Here is a 22,332-nt window from a genome sequence, read left to right as displayed (position 1 = left end):
TTTACTGTTTCTGCTGTAGTTTATAAGTGCTGAGATATCTGCATGGGTTTGTCATAAAGATAGCACACTAGTGCCCTGGCAGAGTAGATAGAATGTAGGATGAACTTCCCTGATGGCTCACTAAGTGGTGAAGATAATTGATTAATTTGTCGGTAAATCTTCAGTTGATCCTATTCAGCTAAGTTTTATTTATTTAATCATATTTATAAATCACTATTTATACTGTGCCCGATGCACAACAGAATTCAGATACAATAAATTATATTAAACCATGCTAATAATAAATCTGCTATCAAATACTAATCTTTGGCATAAGTAAGACAACAGATTTTTATAAATGCTGTTAAAAGTGCTTTTTACCTACATAAATTACTTGGAGAGTTATCCTCAGAGAGAGAGTGTACCTACGAGTCTCCTTAGTCATTTTTCTTTCGCTAGTTTGTATGTACATAAAATTTACCCACAGTGAACACAGGCATTCCTGAAGGTGGGATCGGGGATATGTTTCTACTTGCATGTATACTTTTTTTACATTTTCAAAAGTATGCTGGTAAATTCCGCTCCCCCCTCCAAAAAAAAAAAAAAAAAATCTGTGTACAGATTAGCAGGAGTAAATACGTGCAAGTAGTTTTGGTGGAATCATTTTCAAAAGGAAAGATTGTGTGTACTTTCCCTTTAAAAATTGGTGTAACTAATAATGCATATTTGATATAAAATTTGTGTGGCTCTTTCAAAAGAAATAACCCTTTCCAAGTTTAATTTTTGTAATCTCCTTTAGTAAATGCATAAATAGCAAATTCCACAGACTACAATGGAAAGATGTGCCATTATTTCATTATTGGGGCCAGAATATTAAGGGAGAACTGGATTGCATGAAATAAAAATGGTTTGGGTTTTTTTTGTTATGTTTCAGGCTTTAATAGAACATGAAGATGAGCTCCCGGAACATTTCAGGCCATCACAACTTATCAAAGACCTTGCCAAAGAAATTCGAATAACAGAGGTTTGTATTCTTATAAAACCATATGTTAGCGATGAGCTCTGCCATGCATAGTTGCAGTTGCTGTACTGCTTAAGGATATGTTTTCATTTTCTACCAAAATGAAATATGCAGCAAAAAATCTTGTTTTGGTTAGTTTTGTTGGAAAAGAAACCTCCCATTCATGGTTTCAAAGACACCATAACTTCAAAGTTAAAATTGTGCAGGAGCAATTCTCAGTCACGTCTGCCTTACGGAGTCCTGTTTTCAAAATGGCACCACCCATTCCTGAGGCAATAGTCATTTTGTTGTACGGCCCTACAACAAAACATGATCCAGCAGGGCAGGAGTGGCTGGGGTTCATTCCTGCCCCACTAATTTCAGATAACCCATCGAAGGGCTAAAAGATGTCTGGAGAGGGCTGGAGGATAGGAGAAGGCCTAGAGGGGAGGGAGGTGTTTCAGTTTTTAAATGGTGATGTAATTTGGTTTTTGTTTATTGTTTTGTTGTATTTATGTATATTTATATTAGTGTTTTTGCATTTTATATATTTTGTTCATCACTTTGAGCAGTTTTTTTTTATAACTAGGAACGTGATTATGGAAGTATGGTTAAATAAGTAAATAAATAAATAAGGTCTTACCTCTGTCAATTCGCATCTTGTTAGTTCTCCCACCTGTCTGAACCACCCCACTCTAGAGGTAATCACTTTCTTTCTCCAACGTTTTGGGATTTATGATAGCTTAACATTTCTAACGATGTGCTGTACTAGCATTTTTCCAGTTAAGAGGCTTTGGAAGTTTTATCAGCTAGAGGCAGAAAGGAAGCAGCAGGACCTAGGTCATGGAGGGATGAGTGAAAACACTGTTAGATCTGTTATTTTGATGGTTTCTGACCTGGCAACAACAGAAAGTATACCCTCAGATCCAGATGGATGGAGAGCTAATAGAACAAGAATTGACTGATATAAGACAAAATACCCATTACAATAATTTAAAGCTGAATTCTCTTGCTATTATAACGGAACATTCAATTGCCTTGTATTTTGTTTCTGCATTGGTTTTCCTGTCATTTGCCATGCAATAATTTTCTCCTTAACAGACTGGACTTTTGATGGTATAGTTTTATCATTAATTTCAAATAAATTATTGTGGTTACCATAGTAGTCCACTGAAGTTGTTCACTCTTAATTCTACATTGGTGTTAGACGTGAGGTATGATTTCAAACTTACCTGAGTGAGAAAAGAAATCCAAAGTGTATTTGGAGAAAAAAGACACAGCAGTTCACTTTTAAAGGGATAGCACCATTTCTCATTCACTGCTTTTTTGTAGGGATGGTTTTCTGTTGAACTGTTATGTTACTTGCTGGACAGCTATTCTGCACTGATCCAATTTCTGTTTGAAAGTTGTCATGTCAATAGAGCTGTAGAGTTTAATTTTTTTTTTGTCATCGGGCAATTCCTCTATGGCCCGGCTCCAGTCACTTGGGTTGGAATTTTGCTGCCTTCCCTGTCTCTGTAGCAAATACAAAGCAGGTGGGTGGGCTGAGCTTGGTCAGGTGGGGCAGAAGAGGGAGCATCAAAAATGAAAGGACTGGAAGCTGGTTGACTAAAGATGCTGTCCAGAATCCCTACCCACCTACATTAATAGGGCTGTATTTTACTACATGGGAGCTTATGTAGGTTTCTAAAGCACATTGTTCCTTATTCAATGCTAGTTTCTTGCTTTTTGTATCCCTGTTGAAAACTTACATCTGTCATTGCTCCAAATGCATATGTCCCGCTCTGCTTTGTTTTGTAAAGCCAAGCAGAGGAAGCAGTACTGATCGTGCAACAAAAATTTCAGATATGGTTGTTAATCCGTTTTTAATAAACATTCTGCAGGTATCGAGGGTTTTCTTTAATAGAAAATAAGCAACAGTTATGTTATGTATTTACCATGATGAGCTCAAGGATGTGCAGCTATTGTGCATAATGGGCTATATAATTTCTATAGTCCATCTGTTATATGCCTCTGACTAAGCATACATGGAATTGTTTTCTATTCTGTTACCCGCTTCAGTGTGAGAGTAAATACTTTCATGTAGGTGCAATCGCAGTTCTGGTAAATAAATAAAATTCTTCACGGATCAGATGTGGCAGTTCAGAACAACGCATCTCTCCCATCTCTTGCTTATGCACTAGTCTCACAGATTCTGCTGTTGAAGCCTTGCTTTGATAAATATCACCGAGCCTGTGTGCTGTACCCAGCCCATTTGTGAGAGTTTGATTTGAATACATTTTTCTTCTTTGAAAATACAGAATGCATCTAAAGTCAACAAAACAGAAATGAGTGCCAATATTAACATGGAAGAGATCCAAGCAGTGGAAAAAGAAGAAGCTGCATCACCCGTGCCAGAAACCCCTCCGCCAGTGGAAAAAGTCCAGAAGAAGAAGACAAAAACTGTGAAGACCCTGAAGCCCCCTAAACCTCCCAAACCTCCCAAACCCCCTAAGCCTCCTAAAGTGCCCAAACCCCCCAAGGTCCCTAAGGAGCCCAAACCCCCAAAACCCCCAAAGGTGAAGGAAGGAGGAAAGAAAAAAGGAAAGAAGGTAAAGGAAAGCACGCCACCCTCTATTCCGGACCTTGACCTGCTGGAAGCGCACACAAAAGAGGCTTTGACAAAAGTGGAAACACCAAAGAAGAGCAAGGTTTGTAGCCATCTCGTGCTGCATCATGTTGTCTTTACCTACTGCTTTTCATTAGGAACACTCACATTTCCCTGGAAAATCTTTTCCTCCTATTAGAAACTAGATTGCATCAGGGAAGGAGCCCCATTTTCAGTAATCTGTGTCAGAAATATGTGATGCCGTATACAACATGCATTTTCTGCTGATCTGGACAAACAACTGATTGGAGAGGGATTGGCTTTTGCACCGACTGGGGCACCTCCTACTCCCTCCAAGAGGGACTTCCCAGCTCTCGGATCTTCCGAGGGTGATCCCCCACCCCTCTCCAAAATTGTAAAACTATTGCTTTGGGGCCCTTAATTTGTATTTAAGCCACTGGACTGTAGAATGGCCTGGCCTTTTCCAGTCAGTTCTTGGAACCATCCTACTGAGGTTTGGTTTTTTTTTTTTTGTGTTTTTACTATGTAAATATGTAGAAAAAAAATAGTAATATTTTTTTTGACAACTGATCTGAAAGTCAGAGCTCAGTCATCCATACAAAGATCTAATTTTTGCAGACTTTTATTGCTGAGGCCTTCTTTACAACAATACCTAGAAATAATAAGACTCTTCATCAATTGCTTGTTTCCCCCCCCCCCCCCCCTCTGAAGTATATTAGAAGGAAATGCAATTTCAGTAGATATTAACAAAGAGAGTTTAGTTAATTTTGTACCTCAGGATCAGACGAGGGCACCTTCCTTTCATTTCCCCCATGTGCTTCTCTTCCCCATGTCCTTACTCAGAGATCTTGTTTTTTTAAAATGCAGTTAAGTTCTCGTTCCTTATCCTCTCTTCTTTACGTCAGAATTTTAAGTATTGTATGAGGTGATTTAACAGAAACTCACTGATAGAAAGAAACAGCTTATCACAAGAGTAGTCCATACAGTTTTCATTTCCTCTTTTCAATGAATTTTCTTTCGTGTTGCATCTATAGAAAACCTTTTTCTTAAATCGGGCCCTTAGCCTGTTGCTAAGAAAACAGTGGCATATATTTTGGTTGGTGTGACCTGGTTTAATCCAGTCTCAACTTATACACTTTCTGGAAGCCCATAAAAGTTGTCAATAGACTGGGACACCTGCTACACAAAAAAAACCTGTATCTAGCCCATTGTTACTGTTAATACATGTTCTGTTCTTACAGAATTCAAAGAACATGATCACTGCTCCTGCTAAGGAAATTGTCACAAAGCAGAATGATGTGGAGAAATTCGAAGTGCGAGAGCCAAATAAGAGTAAAACAGAAGCCAAATGGAAATATAAGGTATTGCAAAGTCAACTGGAGGTAACATCACTCTGTCACATTAGTGAATTATATTGAGGAGTGCAAGAAAACTGGATCAGAAAATAAAAGTGCCCTCTGAAAATAAAAAAATGTTGAGGTCCGTATTCAGACACAGTCCAGATAGCAAAATTAGCTGGATAAACTTATCCAGCTAACATTGGAGATATATTCAATAATGCAGCTTCACTGCTGAATATAACTGTCTATCTTAAAATTAGCCTGCTATCTTTAGGACAGCTTTTTGACCTGACCAGACTTTGCCAGCTAAGTCATCTGGTTACTCTGAATATCAGAGTTAATAGTTAACTTAGCAGTCTAACTTAACTCCTTCCAGTTATGCTTCCGGAATGCCTCTAACTTATTCTGCTTAATTCTGTCCGCCTAATTTATTAACCGGCTAGAATTTAGCCAGATAAATTCCCAAATATTCATTTAAGCCAGGATTTTAAAAGAGATACGCGCAAAAATTTCGGGGTTTACGCATGTGGCCAGGCCACGCGCGTGCTGCGCTCACTTTACAACAGGCCCGGCCGCGCGCATAAACTACAGTATGCGCAGAGGTGCTGGCCAAGGGAAAAGGGGCGGTCCAGGTGGCATGGTCTGGGCGGGGAGGGGCGGGCCGGGACAGTGCCATTAGCCGCTGTCCCGGGGAAGTGCGCGCCAGCAGCCAGCTGGCACATGCAGAGGAGCAGTAAGTATTAAAATAAATTAGGGAGAGTTATATTTATTTATTTTTAATTTTTATATACCGAAGTTCTTGTATGGACTACAAATCAATCCGGTTTACATAAAAACGAAGAACTGCTCAACAGAGAGCGGAGCTTTACATGGAACCGAGGAACATATGGAACAGTATAACTGATTGACAATTTAACATTAAAGTTAGAGTAGGTTTAGGGGGCAGGGAGGAGAAGGGAAGAGGGAGGAAGGATAGAATTAGGTGTAGGGGAAAGCCCGATTGCGTCACTGCACGTTGCTTTGTAAAATTCCCCCCACCCCCCCTTGAGCGTGCGAGTCGCCCGCATATGCTTCCCTCAGATTTTAGAATCTGGCATGCATATGCGCGTGGCCATTGGACTTTATAACCAACCCTACTCCACTCCCCAGATTTTACTACCCTAGGATAGGACTGCTCCCGAAGCCGTGTCGGGAAGAATACTCGGTCTTACATCCTCGCAACTCAGCTGCATACTAAGTACCCCCATCACTGACAGCTGCAGGCACTTAGTATTCATTCATTCATTCATTCATTCATTCACTGCAGTCTCAGTGAATGAGCCAAACCCTGTTCACCATGCTGGTGTCAGACCTCCACTACATTACCACAGTAAGATGTAATCAGAGGATGGAATGATATCACAAGATGCTCTATGGCAACTTTTTCCCCATAAATACAAAATGGGAAAAACCCTTTAGTGCAGTGGTTCCCAATCTTGTCCTGGAGGACTCTCTGCCAGTCATGTTTTCAGGATATCTACAGTGAATGTGCATGAGATAAATCTGCATGCACTGCCTCTATAGCACGCAAGTTTTATTTTATGCATATTCATTGTGGATATCCTGAAAACCTGACTGGCTGAAAGTCCCCCAGGACAGGTTAGGGAACCTCTGCTTTAGTGCAACTGGGCCAATAGGAGTTGCAGTGAAATTTTGCAGTATTGTATTTCAAAATATCTTCTGGTAAAGACAAATAATTTTTATTATAAGCAACAGTAAAATTACACTTCATGCCAGCATCCAGCAGTCATGTGTAGTACCTACTGTTATATTCCATGGTAATCATTATTGAGTCATGCCTATTTCTGCTTTGCATATGTTCTGCAGTTAGAAGCACACCATGTCTGAAGTGCAAACATAAAAATTAATTTTAGGGCACATGCTTCTTTTTTTTAAGGAAGTCCTGGGAGGTCTGCCGAGCATGGAATACATAGAGCAAGGAGAAAAATAAGTGGTTTAAAACAACAAAACAAACCATAGGCAGCAGTCAAAGATGAACACTGGTCTGGGTCTGCGGTCACTTCCACCTAATTTGCTCTGACAGCCATGTTCTCTTCTTGATTCCCTTGATCCTGGGAGTGTGAGAATAATACATGAAGTAGGAAGAGGAACTACCTAGAGGACCTTGTGGTTGAAGGCCTTCACTGGGCTTCAGCTGGCACAATTAGAGTTTTAAAACCCTTTTTTTTTTTACCTGTATTTAACATAGGAATCATAAAAAATGCAATACCATCAAGCCCAGCATCCAATCTCTAAACATGGCCAGTTCAGGCCACAAACAGGGCAAGAACCCATATCATCCTTTCTGCTCATAATCAGGGATAAATAGTGGCTTTCCCAAGTCTACATGTATTTCATGTTAAGCAGGAACACCCAGAACCGCCTTAATTATAGGACATATACATACGGTACTGTAAAAAAAAAAAAGTGATTATTACATTTCAATAATTATTACATTGCAGGCTTCCTTTTCAGCAATAATAGTTTCTATTATTGTTAATTTTAACTCTTCTACTTCTGAATAGTAACTTTATATTTATTAACAGTGTGTATTACGACACCACAATGATATCACTACTGAACGGTTATTCTCATTAAAGACGGACCAAAATATTGAATGCACAGAAATAAAAGTTAACAAAAAAAAAAAAAAAATATATATATATATATATATACAGGTGGATTTTAAAAGCCCTGCTCGCGTAAATCCGGGCGGATTTACGCGAGCAGGGCCCTCGCGCACCGGCGCGCGCAGAGCCCCAGGACTCGCGTAAGTCCCATGGTTTTTTTTAGGGGACATGTCGGGGGCGGGGCCGAACGATGCAGCGTTTTGGGGGTGGGACATGGTGTTTCGGGGGCGGGCCCGGGGGCGTGGTTTCGGCCTAAGGTGTTCCAGGGGCGTGGCCGCGCCCTCCTGAACCGCCCCCGGTTCGGGTCTCGGCGCGCCAGCAGCCCGCTGGCGCGCATGGATTTACGTCTCCCTCCGGGAGGCGTAAATCCATGGATAAAGGTAGGGGGGGGTTTAGATAGGGCCGGGGGGGTGGGTTAGGTAGGGGAAGGTGAGGGGAGGGCGAAAGAAAGTTCCCTCCGAGGCCGCTCCGATTTCGGAGCGGCCTCGGAGGGAACGGAGGCAGGCTGCGCGGCTCGGCGTGCGCCGGCTGCCCAAAATCGGCAGCCTTGTGCGTGCTGATCCAGGATTTTATAAGATACGCGCGGCTACACGCGTATCTTATAAAATCCAGCATACTTTTGTTTGCGCCTGGTGCGCCAACAAAAGTACGCGATCGCGCTTTTTTAAAATATCTACCCCATAATGTGATATCATTTCTTAGACTCAATACATTTCATTACTAGCTTTAGAGAGCTAATTCTCCCTTTCTGAGGTCAGAATGGAATGAGATTATCAGGAAATAAAAGTGAAAAGGTATTCCAATGATAAGGGCAAGGGGTGAGAGGGGTTTTCTGTGTGATAAGAAGGTGATAGGCAGTATAATTGTGTGGCTCATAATGTGGTAAGAAACCTAAGTCCTCAAAAAAGACAATGGATTTTTATCACATTATGATCCATTCAGTTTCATGATTTTATTCTAGAAGAGCATAAGATATTGCATACTGAGTCAGACCAAGGGTCCATCAAGCCCAGTATCTTGTCTCCAGCAGCGGCCAATCCAAGTCATAAGTGCCTGGCAAGTACCCAAACATTAAATAGATCCCATGCTACTAATTCTGGCAACAAGCAGTGGCTAGTCCCTATTGATTAATAGCAGTTTCCCTGTACGTACAAGGATCAGTCCAGACTGTGGGTTATGCTCCCAGTCCAGCAGGTGGAGTCAGAAGCAAAAATTAGAGGGGGTTCTATATGACGTGACCCCCTGTGCCTCAATCCTCAGTATCTTCTGACTCCAGCAGGTGTGAGCAGTGGACTGTTCAGTCCCCAGCACAACTTCTTTAGGTCTTTTCCTATTCTCTTGAGGGATCAAGAAATTAAAAAAAAAAAAAAAAAGAGAAAGAGCTTCATAATTTTAATATTTTATTTGGCTGAAGCTTTTATTTCAGACTCTTGTCTGCTACTGACAGGACCTTGTTAACTTACTGTTTCTGAACACTTTTCCTCTCTTATTCTCTCTTGGGGAAGAAACTTTGGGGTAAGTGTTTTAATACTTTTTTCTTTCAGAAACAGTGAATTTTCCTCTTGCCGTTTTTGGGCGGCACTGGAGGACAACTTTCTGACTAAAATTTCCTGTCAGTTTCACCACCCCCGCCCGAGTCCGTCGTGTCTTCCTATCCGCGGTCCCGCGACGTGCCATTCCGCGGGGCTGCTGCCTGCTGGGAGGTCCTTTCCCCGGCAGTGCTTGGGCTGGTAGGAAGAAGGAGGGTGTTTTTAGCGTTGTTCGCTATTTTTATAGTACCTGTTTCAGGTCTCTGCCGCGCCGTTTGGTTCCTGCCTCCCTGAGGGAAGAAACTCCTCCCTCATGTCGCGTACTCCTCCTTGTGCTTCCTGCGGGCGTTTGGGCAGCCGCCTCTCTGCCGAGGGGCTGTGCTCCTCTTGTACCCTCCCCGAGAAAGTTAGCACACCATCAGGGGAAGGCACAGGACACCACTTGGAGGACGGCACTTCTCGTCAGCGGCAGGCTCCGTTCCCGTTGAGCGCGGGAACGGCGGCCATTTTGTTTTCTGAGGGAGAAACCGGCGCTTCTGATTGTGAGGACATTGGGGATTCAGTTTCTCGTCCACCGGCCATTCTGACACCCACGGTCGCCTCAGAAGACCCATTTACGGTAGGGGAACCCCCGGGGGAGCTACCTACAGGACTACCAGGTTTTTCCCCGGAATTTGTAGTTTTAATGCACCGCGCCTTCTTACAGAGCTGCGGTCAGCCGATGGGTACGGTCGGGGGTCCTCCTCCTGCCAAGTTACCACGTTTGGATCCTTCATTAGGGGGACCTTCGGCACAGGGTGTGGCCCAAGTTACCAGTGCTACTCCACTGCCTAACAAGCCTCCCGTGGTTCTACCACGGAATTCTCCGGTTATTCCTCAGGGGAATGTGTTACAGGATTTGGCAGGAGATGATCCTTCTCTTTCAGTTCAGCTGGAAGGGGACGATCCCCGAGTGCTTCGCATTTTTCAGCTGGAGGAGTTGGAAGGTCTCATTCCACATATTTTACAGGAGATGGACATTGATCCTCCGCCGGACCCAACACCCTCAGACCCTAAAATTAAGAAGGGAGACCCTCTCCTGGCGGGCCTTCGACCCATGGCTAAGGCTTTCCCTACTCACCCCAGTTTCTTACAACTGATTTCTAGAGAATGGGATACTCCAGAGGCCTCCCTCAGGGTCAGCAAAGCTATGGAAAAGTTATATCCTCTTCCTACGGATTTTCTAGACCTTTTAAAAGTACCGGCAGTAGATTCTGCGGTCTCTGCGGTGACTAAAAGCACCACTATCCCTGTAACGGGCGGTACAGCTCTGAGGGATCTACAGGATAGGAAGTTGGAGGTTTTTCTTAAGAGAATTTTTGAGGTCTCGGCTCTCGGAGTGCGTGCGGCTATCTGCACTGCTCTTGCGCAGAGGGCTGGCTTACGTTGGATTCAACAACTACTCACCTCGCAGGATCTCCCTACTGCTGAAGCTCAACAGGCTGATAGGTTAGAGTCTGTGATAGCCTATGGTGCGGACGCACTTTATGACCTTCTTAGAGTTCTCTCTCGTTCAATGGTTTCAGCTATTTCGGCCCGCCGTCTTCTCTGGCTCTGCAACTGGTCGGCGGATTCCTCTTCCAAGACACGTCTGGGTTCTTTACCTTTTAAGGAAAAGTTCCTTTTTGGAGAGGATTTGGACCAGATAATCAAGTCCCTGAATGAGAATGCGGTGCATAAGCTTCCAGAGGACAGACCTCGTTCGACTAGGTCTTTTAGTTTTTCTAGAAACCGATCTCGGAACCAGCGTCGCGCTCGAACAAGCAGGCAACAGCCAGCTTCAAGGACTCCATCTTATCGCTCTCAAGGCTGGAATCGGTCCTTTCGAGGTAGGCGAACGGGCAAAGAGGCTACAGCCTCTCGCTCGACCCTTAAACCTTCACAATGATGCCAAATTAGCCCACGAGCTGACCCCGCGGGTGGGGGGCCGGCTCTCCCTCTTTTACAGGGAGTGGGCTCGCATCACGTCAGACCAGTGGGTTCTGGACATCCTAAGTCAAGGTTACGCATTGGATTTTGTCTACGCCCCCAGAGACAGATTTCTCTTCTCGCCTTGCGGTTCTCTCCACAAGCAGCAAGCCGTCCATCAGACTCTTCAGCGTCTGCGGGCTTTAGGAGCGATAAGACCAGTGTCCGTCACCGAGCTAGGTCGAGGTCACTACTCCATTTATTTTGTGGTTCCCAAAAAAGAGGGATCTTTCCGACCCATTCTAGACCTCAAGACTGTCAACAGGGCACTCAGGGTACCTCGTTTCCGCATGGAGACACTCAGGTCGGTCTTAGCAGCGGTCCATCGAGGAGAATTTCTTGCTTCTTTGGATTTAACGGAGGCGTACCTCCATATTCCGATCCATCCGGATTTTCAACGCTTTCTCCGCTTCAAAATCCTAGGGCAGCATTTCCAATTCAAGGCGCTACCTTTTGGTCTAGCCACAGCTCCTCGAGTTTTTACAAAGATTATGGTCGTAGTCGCAGCGGCCCTTCGTCGGGAAGGAATTCTGGTTCATCCATATCTCGACGACTGGCTTATTCGTGCAAAGTCCCGAAGAAAGGGGATCCTTGCAGTGGACAGGGTAGTGTCCCTGCTTCAGTCCCTGGGCTGGATAATCAACTACGACAAAAGCCGTCTTACTCCATCTCAGTCGTTGGATTTTCTGGGCGCTCACTTCAACACGAGAGTGGGAAAAGTGTTCTTACGTCCAGAACGAGCGCAGGCATTGAGAGAACAGGTCTCTCGTTTCTTGACTCTCCAAGTTCCAACAGCCTGGGATTATCTACAAGTACTGGGAACTATGGCCTCCACGATCGATCTAGTTCCATGGGCCTTTGCGCATCTTCGACCTCTACAGAAGGCTCTGCAATCCTGTTGGAAGCCGACATCTCACGAGTACAGTGCGGTTCTTCCAATTCCACCGGCAGCTCGACTCAGTCTCCTTTGGTGGTTGGATCCTCACAATCTGGCCCAGGGAGTATCCTTGGAGACACCAGATTGGTTAGTAGTCACCACGGATGCCAGCCTCACGGGTTGGGGGGCGGTATGCCAGTCGAGCTCCATTCAAGGAATTTGGACACACGAGCAGAGTCAGTGGTCCATCAACCAGTTGGAGACAAGGGCCGTTCGCCTTGCCTTACAGGGATTCCTTCCTCTTGTTCGTCAAAGAGCAGTCAGGATTCTCTCGGACAATGCAACCACGGTATCTTACATCAACCATCAGGGAGGCACGAGGAGTCCCCTGGTTGCGTGGGAAGCGGAAAGGCTAATGCAGTGGGCGGAACAACACTTGTCTCGGATAGCTGCCTCTCACATCGCAGGCATAGACAACGTTCAGGCGGATTTTCTCAGCCGACAACGTCTGGATCCGGGAGAGTGGGAGCTCTCCAGAGAGGCGATGATTCTCATAGAAGATCGTTGGGGTCCCCCCCACGTAGATCTCATGGCCACAGCCAAGAACACAAAGGCCACTCATTTCTTCAGCCGCAGAAGAGAGCACGGGGCAGAAGGGGTAGATGCTCTGGTCCTTCCGTGGCCCAGACAGATTCTGCTGTATGTATTTCCCCCGTGGCCCCTAGTGGGACGGGTACTTCGTCGCATAGAAGTTCACCCAGGACCGGTAATTCTGGTAGCCCCGGAATGGCCAAGGAGACCATGGTTCGCGGACCTACTTCTTCTAGTTCGCGAAGGGCCAATACGTCTCAGTCATCTTCCTCGTCTTCTCAAACAGGGTCCAATATTTTTAGAAGGGGCAGATCGCTTCTGTCTTGCGGCCTGGCTTTTGAGAGGCGCAAGTTGAGACATCAAGGATATCCTGAGGCGGTTATTTCCACTCTGTTGCGGTCTAGAAAGACTTCCACCTCGGTCACTTATATCAGAGTTTGGAAAGTTTTTGAGGATTGGTGTGTTGGTCGTGACATTGTACCGCCTAATGCCTCGGTAGTTCAAGTCTTAGCTTTCCTTCAAGATGGCCTTGACATGGGTCTTGCATATAACTCCCTTAGGGTGCAAGTAGCAGCATTGGGAGCGTTGTTGCAGACGGGAATGATTTCTCCACTCTCTTCTCATCCAGATATACTCCGTTTTCTTAAGGGTGTGCGGCAATTGAATCCTCCTTCCAGATCGCCATGTCCCTCTTGGAGTCTCAATTTGGTTCTTGAGGCTCTTGTAGGACCTCCTTTTGAGCCTTTACGCACGGCCACCATCAAAGACCTCACTCTAAAGTCTGTCTTTCTGGTAGCCATAAGTTCAGCTCGTCGTATTTCAGAACTCCAAGCTTTGTCTTGCCGAGAACCTTACCTCCGTATTTCAGAGGACGGTATTTCCCTAAGGACTGTTCCCTCTTTTCTTCCAAAGGTGGTTTCTTCTTTCCACTTTAATCAGTCGGTAGAAATCCCTTCTTTCTCAGTGTCTGATTCCAGACAACTACGTAGTCTGGATGTTAAAAGATGTCTCATGCAGTACTTGGAATCTACCAATGACTTTCGTCTCACGGATCATCTTTTTGTTCTATGGTCTGGCCCCAGGAAGGGTCAGATGGCTTCTAAGACAACCATTGCTTGATGGTTGAAAAGTGCGATTTCTGCTGCATACATAGGGAAAGGGCGCCAACCACCTCTGGGGGTTAAGGCACATTCCCTCCGGGCGCAGGCTGCGTCCTGGGCAGAAAGTTCTTTGGTGTCTGCTCAAGAAATTTGTAGAGCGGCCACCTGGAAATCTCTACATACTTTCTCTAGACACTATCGTTTGGATGTTCGGGCTCCGGGTTTCGGTTCCTTTGGAGATAGTGTCTTGAGAGCAGGGCTGGTATCGGCCCACCCGGAGTAGGGAAGCTTTGGTACATCCCACAGTCTGGACTGATCCTTGTACGTACAGGGAAAAGAAAATTATTCCTTACCTGCTAATTTTCGTTCCTGTAGTACTAAGGATCAGTCCAGACGCCCTCCCTAGAATTTTAAGGGTTGTTTTGGGATAAGCCTCTGCTCTTCACTCCTATCATTTCTACTGCTTCTTCTTTCAAGCTCGTCCTGGGTTTTTTCAGGACTTTCTGTTCTTACACAGTTTTCGGTTTGACAAGTTCCTTTTGTTTGTTTGTTATTAGTTTAATCTTCGTTCATTATTGTTGAACAGTTGTTCTTCTTGATCCCTCCGTCTCTTCTCTTTGGCTTTTTAAGTCTAGTTACTGAGGATTGAGGCACAGGGGGTCACGTCATATAGAACCCCCTCTAATTTTTGCTTCTGACTCCACCTGCTGGACTGGGAGCATAACCCACAGTCTGGACTGATCCTTAGTACTACAGGAACGAAAATTAGCAGGTAAGGAATCATTTTCTTTTATGGACTTCTCCAGGAACTTATCCAAACCTTTTATAAACCCAGCTATACTAACTGCCTTAACCACATCCTCTGGCAACGAATTCCAGAGCTTAATTTTGTGTTGAGTGAAAAGAATTTTCTCAGATTTGTTTTAAATGTACTCTTACTAACTTCATGGAGTGCCCTCTAGTCCTTGTATTATCCGAAAGTGTAAATAACCATTTCACATGTACCCATTCAAGTCCTTTCATGATTTTCTAGACCTCTGTCATATCCCCTTCAGCCATCTCTTCTCCAAGCTGAACAGGTCTAACCTCTTTAGCCTTTCCTCAGAGGGGAATATTTCCATGCCCTTTATCATTTTGGTCGCCCTTCTCTGTACTTTCTGCAGTGCAACTATTATCTTTTTTTGAGATGCGGTGACCAAAATTGCACACAGTATTCAAGGTGTGGTCTGACCATGGAGCGATACAGAGGCATTATGACATCCTCCATTTTATTTGACATTCCCTTCCTAATAATCCCTAACATTCTGTTTGCCGAAGCACACTGAGCCAATGATTTCAGTGTAATAACTATGAAGCCCAGATCTTTGTCCTGGGTGGTAACCTAATATGGAACCTAACATCGTGTAACTACAGCATGAGTTATTTTTTCCTATATGCATCACCTTGCACTTGTCCACATTATATTTCATCTTCCATTTGGACACTCAATCCTCCACTCTCGCAAGGTCCTTCAATTTATCACAATCTACTTGTGACTTAACGAGTCTGAATAATTTTGTGTCATCTGCAAATTTGATCACCTCACTCATTTGTACCCCTTTCCAGAAGATTTATAAATATATTGAAAAGCACCAGTCCAAGTACAGATCCCTGAGGCACTCCTCTGTTTACCTTTTTCCACTGTGAAAACAGACCATTTAATCCTACTGTTTCCTGTCTTTTAACCAGTTTGCAATTCACAAAAGGACATCTCTTCCTATTCAATGACTTTAATTTTCTTAGAAGCCTCTCCTGAGGGACTTTGTCAAGCACTTCCTCAAAATCCAAATACACCACATCTACCAGCTCCCCTTTATTCATATGTTTATTTACCCCTTCAAAAAACATGATGGCAGAGAAAGACTATATGGCTCATCCAGTCTGCCCATTCATCTACTTAATTTAGCATTTTATTTCTCATCACTTCCTTAAAGATCCCCTGTATTTATCCTATGTTTCTTGAATTCAGATAACTTGTCTTCACCACTTCCATTGGGAGGCTGTACCACACATCTGCCACCCTCTCTGTAAATTAATGTTTCTTAAGATTACTCCTGAGTCTATCGTCTTTCAACCTCATCACATGACCTCTCGTTCTAGAGCCTCCTTTCCATTGAAAAAGGTTTATTTCCTATGCATGGAAACCTCTGAAATATTTGAATGTCTCTATCATATCTCCCCTATCTCGTCTTTCCTCTAGGGTATCCATGTTTAAATCTTTGTCTATCCCAATATGCTTTAGAAGGAAGATCATTGACCATTTTAGTAGCCACTCTCTAGACAGACTCCATCCTGTTTATATCCTTAATGTTAGCTGGTTATGTTTAATCATCTAACTTTAGGACAGCCCTACTGCCCAACCAGAGTTAGCTGCATAGGTTAAGCGGCAAACTCTTAATATTGCTGTTAGCTGCATAAATTATGTGGCAAACTCAACTCTGCCCAGAAATGATCCTGAATTATGCAGCTAAATTGTAACCGCATATGGCAATAAATATCTCCAGGTAGCCATATAGATGGATAACTTTTCAGTTATCCGCCTAAATGGCTTTTGAATATCGATCTCTTTAAGTTTAGTTAGCTCTTCACAAACACACTTCTGAAAATCAAATGAGGTTTACCTCACTGCCAGTCTTATTTGTGTTTGTTTATGTGGTCCTGATCCAAGCCCTTCCACAGTGAACAGAAATATTTGTTAAGCAATTTTGGTTTTTCCTTATCAGCCTCTGCATATTCCCCCCTTCATCTTTGACCCTTGCAATATTTTGCACTTCCTTCTGTCACTAACATATCTAAAAAAAAGTCCCCCCCCCAACCGTTTTACTGTATTTGCTATTTTTTCTTCTATTTGAATTTTTGCTTTCCTGACTACTTTCCCAGCTTCTCTTAATTTTTCCAGATATTGTCACTGTCTTCCTCTTTCTGCAGTCTCTTGCACTTTACGAATGCTTTTTCTCCCTTACCTTTCCAGCTACTTCTTTAGAAAATCATAACAGCCTCTTTTTCCTCTTCTCTTTTACTTTCCTAACAAAAAATATGGGTTCCCTTATAATATCTCCTTTTAGTTTTGCCCATTGCCCTTTTGCTTCCCCTAGATTTTCTCATCCAGCTAGCGACTCCTTGGGGTACTCCCCCATTTTTGAGAAAGTTAGTTTTTCTGAAGTCTAGGACTCTTGCTTTAGAATGAATCTTCATTTCTTGCACCTAATATTGAACCACGCCATTCGACAGTCACTGGCTACCAGATGATCATCCAGTATAACATCAGAAATACTGTCCCCGTTGGTAAGCACCAGGTCTAGTATCACCCAGAACAGTTCTCCTTGCAGAGAATCCAGGATCTCCCTGTTTCTAGAAGATACTGCAACTGAAATGTCCAAATTAACATCTGATAGATTGAAATCCCCTAGCAGCAACACCTTCCCTTTCACAGCAATCCTGTGAATATCCTCTTTTAAATCTCTATCCATCTCCTCTGTCTGTGATGGAGGTCTGTATATTACACCAATATAAATAGATATTCCATTCCCTCTTTCCAGATTAACCCACAGTGCTTCTTCCTTACCTTGTAAGACCAGCAGTGCTGTTGCTTTAATATTGTTCTTTATATGTTATGCCACGTCTCCTCCTTTCCTTACTACCCAGCCCTTTCTGAATAGATTGTAGATGGGTATATCTATATCCCAGTCATGATTTTCTGTGTACCAGGTCTCTGTGAGAGCTACTATATCTAAATCAGCTTCTTCCATGACTGCCTCTAGATCTGGGACTTTATTCCCCATACTATGAGCATTAGTGTACATAGTTTTCCATATATTGCCTTTTTTCCCCATATTTCCCACTTCTATATGAGTATTTGTTTTACTTACCTTAGGGTTTTGGCCACCCATTCTGTGTTGAAAGATGTTGCACTCCTTCGACAAGTGCATCCCATCTCTGCTCAGCTGTCCTTGAAATATCAACCCATGATCCAGGAAGCCTGGGTCTGACCTGAGGAAGAGAGTATTAGCTCTCGAAAGCTAGTCAGAAAATGTATCAAGTTAGTCAAAGTTAGTTATCTCTTTATTTTTTATTTCTCCTGCTCTTATTTGTCAACCTTTTTTTTTGTTAATTCAAGTTGACTAACGCAGCATCATAGTACTTCATACAAAATATTGAAATAAGCTCTGTTATTGTGAATCCCCTCTAGTGGTGAGAGATAAGAACTGCAGCTGATTTAAAAAATAAAATCTACTGTCAGGACCTAGTGTAAGAGTCTGCATCTTTCCTAGACTGCCTCCCCTTCCTCCTATTCATACTCTCAGCCCCCTCTTGCTCATTCTAACACCCCCTTTTCCCCAGCCTCTCCCTGCTCATCCACCCACATTTCCCTAGTTCTCCCTTATGATTCTCACATCCCCTAGCTTAATCACTCTTACTCCCTCTTCCCAATAATGCACTCTGCTGTTTCTGATGCTTCTGCTGATTCCTGGCTGGCTCTGTGCGTGTCTCAGCCCCTTCAAGCCACATAGTGTTTCCACGCTGGTGTTTGTCATCAGTCATCATGAGACCAGCATGGGAGTACAGATACTGCATGTCTCAAAGGGGCTGATACTGCATGTCTCAAAGAGGCCGATGCAATACAGTGCGCTCAGCTGAGCACACTGTATAACTCGCAGTTGGATGCGGGATAAATAGGCGCTAATCCACCCCCTAATGCAATAGGGGGATTAGCGCCTATTTAATGCTCGTCCGACGCGGAGTGAATGAGATAGCGCTCATCACATCAAATGCATGTGAATTTATTTATTTATTTATTTGAAGAGTTTTATATACCGTTATTCGGGAAGCCATCATAACGGTTTACAGTGAATAAAATTTTTTTTTATATACCGCTTATCAGCGGCCATTTTCATTACTGGCAGATGGCCGGTTATGAAAGCCGATGCCGAGTTTACTGGCGTCGGTCTTCATAACTGGCTGCCGCTGCGGGTTGCATTAGGAAGGAGGCGCTAATGTCGCACAAGCAACCCTAGCGCCTCCTTCCTAGCGTGACCCCCTAATTTCCATATTGCATGGTGCCCCCCTTGCCATGCATGCGTTAACAAAGCGGGCGCTGAAAAGTCAGTGCCCGCTTTCAGCGCACATAATTGCATCTGCCCCAAAATTCCTGAGAGCCAGTCACAGCCATAGTTGGCAGCAAAAGCCTGCGACATGCTGTTATTCTCCCTTCTCCACAAAACAGCTGGAACCGAATGAATGCAGGTGTGTGACTGGGGCCATGATCCATTCACTGGCATCACACAACCCAGTACTGGGACTCTACCCTGAGGTTGAAAAACACTGGATTGGAGGATCTTCTTTTGGCAGATCAGTAGAGGTGATTTCATAAGGTTACATTTTCTGATGCTAGCTTAGATGGATTTTTTTCACAGTTGTGTCCAGCATGGAATTTCTGAATATTATAAACGGTTATGGACCTGATTTTAAAATTGGGTTTTATAAGTGTAAATGCACTTTACTCGGGTAAGTGGGCTTTTGAAAATTGCTACAATATATGCCTATAGGTGTTGCATATAGGGAAAAATACCGTATTTTTCACTCCATAAGACGCACCTGACCATAAGACGCACCTAGGATTCAGAGCGGGAAAATTAAAAAAAAAAGGTGTGCTAAACCGGCTCTGTTCCCGGGTGTCTGTGCGTCTTATGGAGCAAATTAGGGTAGCGTATAGCCTTTTCCCTTACTATGTCACAGGGGCTACCGGTGCCATTGGTCGGCCCCTGTCACATGGTAGGAGCATAAGATGGCACCGGCCGTCCATTGCTCCTACCATGTGACAGGGACCGACCAATGGCACCAGTAGCCCCTGTGACATAGTAAGGGCAAAGGCTATCGGCATCATTTTGAATACTGGCAGCCGATTGCCCAAGTGCAGGAGATCGCTCCGGACCTCCACTGGACCATCAGGGACTTTTGGCAAGTGGGGGGGGGGGGGGTCAGGAGGGTGGGGGGTTGTAGTTAATTAAATTTAAAGGGTTGGGATAGGGAATGGGGACAAAAAAACCATTGGTTGTAGTTAGTTTGTTTTTTGTTTTTTAATATTCGCTCATAAGACGCACAGACATTTTCCCTCCATTTTTGGGGAAAAAAAGTCCGTCTTATGGAGCAAAAAATACGGTAATCCTTGCTGTAGTCACACGATATTAGGTTCCATATTAGGAGCTACCACCCAGGAAAATGATCTAGGCATCATAGTGGATAATACTTTGAAATTGTCGGCTCAGTATGCTGCAGTAGTCAAAAAAGCAAACAGAATGTTAGGAATTATTAGGAAGGGAATGGTTAATAAAACAGAAAATGTCATAATGCCTCTGTATTGCTCCATGGTGAGACCGCACCTTGAATACTGTGTACAATTCTGGTTGCCGTGTCTCAAAAAAGATATAGTTGCAATGGAGAAGGTACAGAGAAGGGTAACCAAAATGAGAAAGGGGATGGAACAGCTCCCCTATGAGGAAAGGCTGAAGAGGTTAGGGCTGTTCAGCTTGGAGAAGAGACGGCTGAGCCGGGGATATGATAGAGGACTTTAACATCATGAGAGGTCTTGAACAAGTAGATGTGAATCAGTTATTTACACTTTTGGATAATAGAAGGACTAGGGGGCATTCCATGAAGTTAGCAAGTAGCACATTTAAGATTAATCGAAGAAAATTATTTTTCACGCAACGCACAATTAAGCTCTGGAATTTGTTGACAGGGGATGTGGTTAGTGCAGTTAGTGTAGCTGGGTTCAGAAAAGGTTTGGATAAGTTCTTGGAGGAGAAGTCCATTAACTGCTATTAATCAAGTTTACTTAGGGGCGGATCTTAAAAGCCCTGCTCGCGTAAATCCGCCCGGATTTACGAGAGCAGGGCCTTGTGCGCCGGCGTGCCTATTTTCCATAGGCCTGCCGGCGCGCGCAGAGCCCCAGGACTCGCGTAAGTCCCGGGGTTTTTCGAGGGGGCGTGTCGGGGGCGGGGCCGATCGGCGCAGCGTTTTGGGGGCAGGACGTGTCGTTTCGGGGGCGGGCCCAGGGGCGTGGTTTCGGCCCGGGGCGGTCCAGGGGCGTGGCCGCGCCCTCCGGAACCGCCCCCGGGTCACGTCTCGGCGCGCTAGCGGCCCGCTGGCGCGCGGGGATTTACTTCTCCCTCCGGGAGGCGTAAATCCCCCGACAAAGGTAGGGGGGGTTTAGATAGGGCCGGGGGGGTGGGTTAGGTAGAGGAAGGGAGGGGAAGGTGAGGGGAGGGCGAAAGAGGGTTCCCTCCGAGGCCGCTCCGATTTCAGAGCGGCCTCGGAGGGAACGGAGGCAGGCTGCGCGGCTCGGCGTGCGCCAGCTGTCCAAAATCGGCAGCCTTGTGTGCGCCGATCCTGGATTTTAGCAGATACGCGCGGCTACGCGCGTATCTACTAAAATCCAGCATACTTTTGTTTGCGACTGGTGCGCGAACAAAAGTACGCGAAGGCGCACTTTTTAAAAATCTACCCCTTAGGGAATAGCCACTGCTATTAATTGCATCTGTAGCTTGGGATCTTCTTGGTGTTTGGGTACTTGCCAGGTTCTTGTGGCCTGGTTTGGCCTCTGTTGGAAACAGGATGCCTGGGCTTGATTTTACCCTTGGTCTGACCCAGCATGGCAATTTCTTATGTTCTCGTGTTCTTAAGCCATCAGATTATCCATAGGATTTACTCACGTAAGTGCACTTTACTCGTGTAAATGGCTTTTGAAAATTGCTATGAAAGTATGTTATATTCCTTTGAAATTACCTCCTTAGGGGTGGATTTTAAGACGTGTGCGCGGTTCCCGGCGTGCTCACATGGATGCACCAGGGCCTGTTATTAAATGCGCCTGACACGTGCAAGTCCCGGCCACATGCGTAACCCCCGAAATGTATGCGTTGCAGCCTTTTTATAATCAAGGTGTTAGTGTGCAGTAATTAAGCAATAATCAGTGAATAAAGTAAATTGTTCCTGTTTGTGTGCTAGAAAGTTGAACACTTAAAATATAATCCGTTTTCTCTCCTTATGTTCCCCCACCCCAGATTGGATGCTGGGGTGACATAAGAAACCTTCTCCAGCTCCTAGGCTAGAGAGAAACATCTAATGAGACTTGCCTTTGGTGATGCACTGTCTCTAGCAGGGTTGGCTCAGGGTAAAGAAAAAGGAGTATGTGATAAATCTCTTGTCAAGAGAGAGGAGAGGGGCACCTGAGAAAAGATAAGAACGTCCCTGCATGCTTTGCTGGAAAATTTCTGTTTAGCTACCGAGTAGAGCTGCTGCCTTCAGAGCAAAAGGTTGCTGGGTTTAGTTCTGGCTGATGCACATATCCTTGTTTATGTTTTTAATTTTTTTTTTTTGTGCAGTACTGAGTTGGGTGTTAAGAAATATGAAATTTCTTTCACTACTAAACTAGTGGTTGATTTAAACATTTCTCCTTTTTTTTCTCACTTTTTAGAACAGTAAACCAGATTCATTACTTAAAATGGAAGAAGAACAGAAAATGGAAAAGACTCCACTATCAGGAATCAAGGACAATAAATTCATGTTCTCCTTCTCTAACAAGAAACTGCTGGGG

At 44.3% G+C, this 22,332-nt stretch overlaps 1 protein-coding gene across 3 annotated transcripts in view; it reads left to right on the top strand.

The window, feature by feature from the left end:
- Positions 1–22,332, top strand: part of PHF2 (PHD finger protein 2) — a 381,209-nt gene that overhangs the window by 285,514 nt on the left and 73,363 nt on the right. For all 3 annotated transcript variants that reach the window (XM_029600845.1, XM_029600846.1, XM_029600847.1), the window contains 4 exons: positions 914–1,003; positions 3,280–3,669; positions 4,829–4,948; positions 22,213–22,331. In XM_029600845.1, the coding sequence (XP_029456705.1) occupies positions 914–1,003; positions 3,280–3,669; positions 4,829–4,948; positions 22,213–22,331 (719 nt within the window). The remainder of the gene's footprint in view (positions 1–913; positions 1,004–3,279; positions 3,670–4,828; positions 4,949–22,212; position 22,332) is intronic.

Source organism: Rhinatrema bivittatum, chromosome 4 (genome assembly GCF_901001135.1).
Source record: "Rhinatrema bivittatum chromosome 4, aRhiBiv1.1, whole genome shotgun sequence".
In the NCBI taxonomy this organism is placed as follows: Eukaryota; Metazoa; Chordata; class Amphibia; order Gymnophiona; family Rhinatrematidae; genus Rhinatrema; species Rhinatrema bivittatum.
The sequence above is the reverse complement of the archived record's forward strand: the minus strand, read 5'-3'. Positions and strand labels throughout refer to the sequence as shown.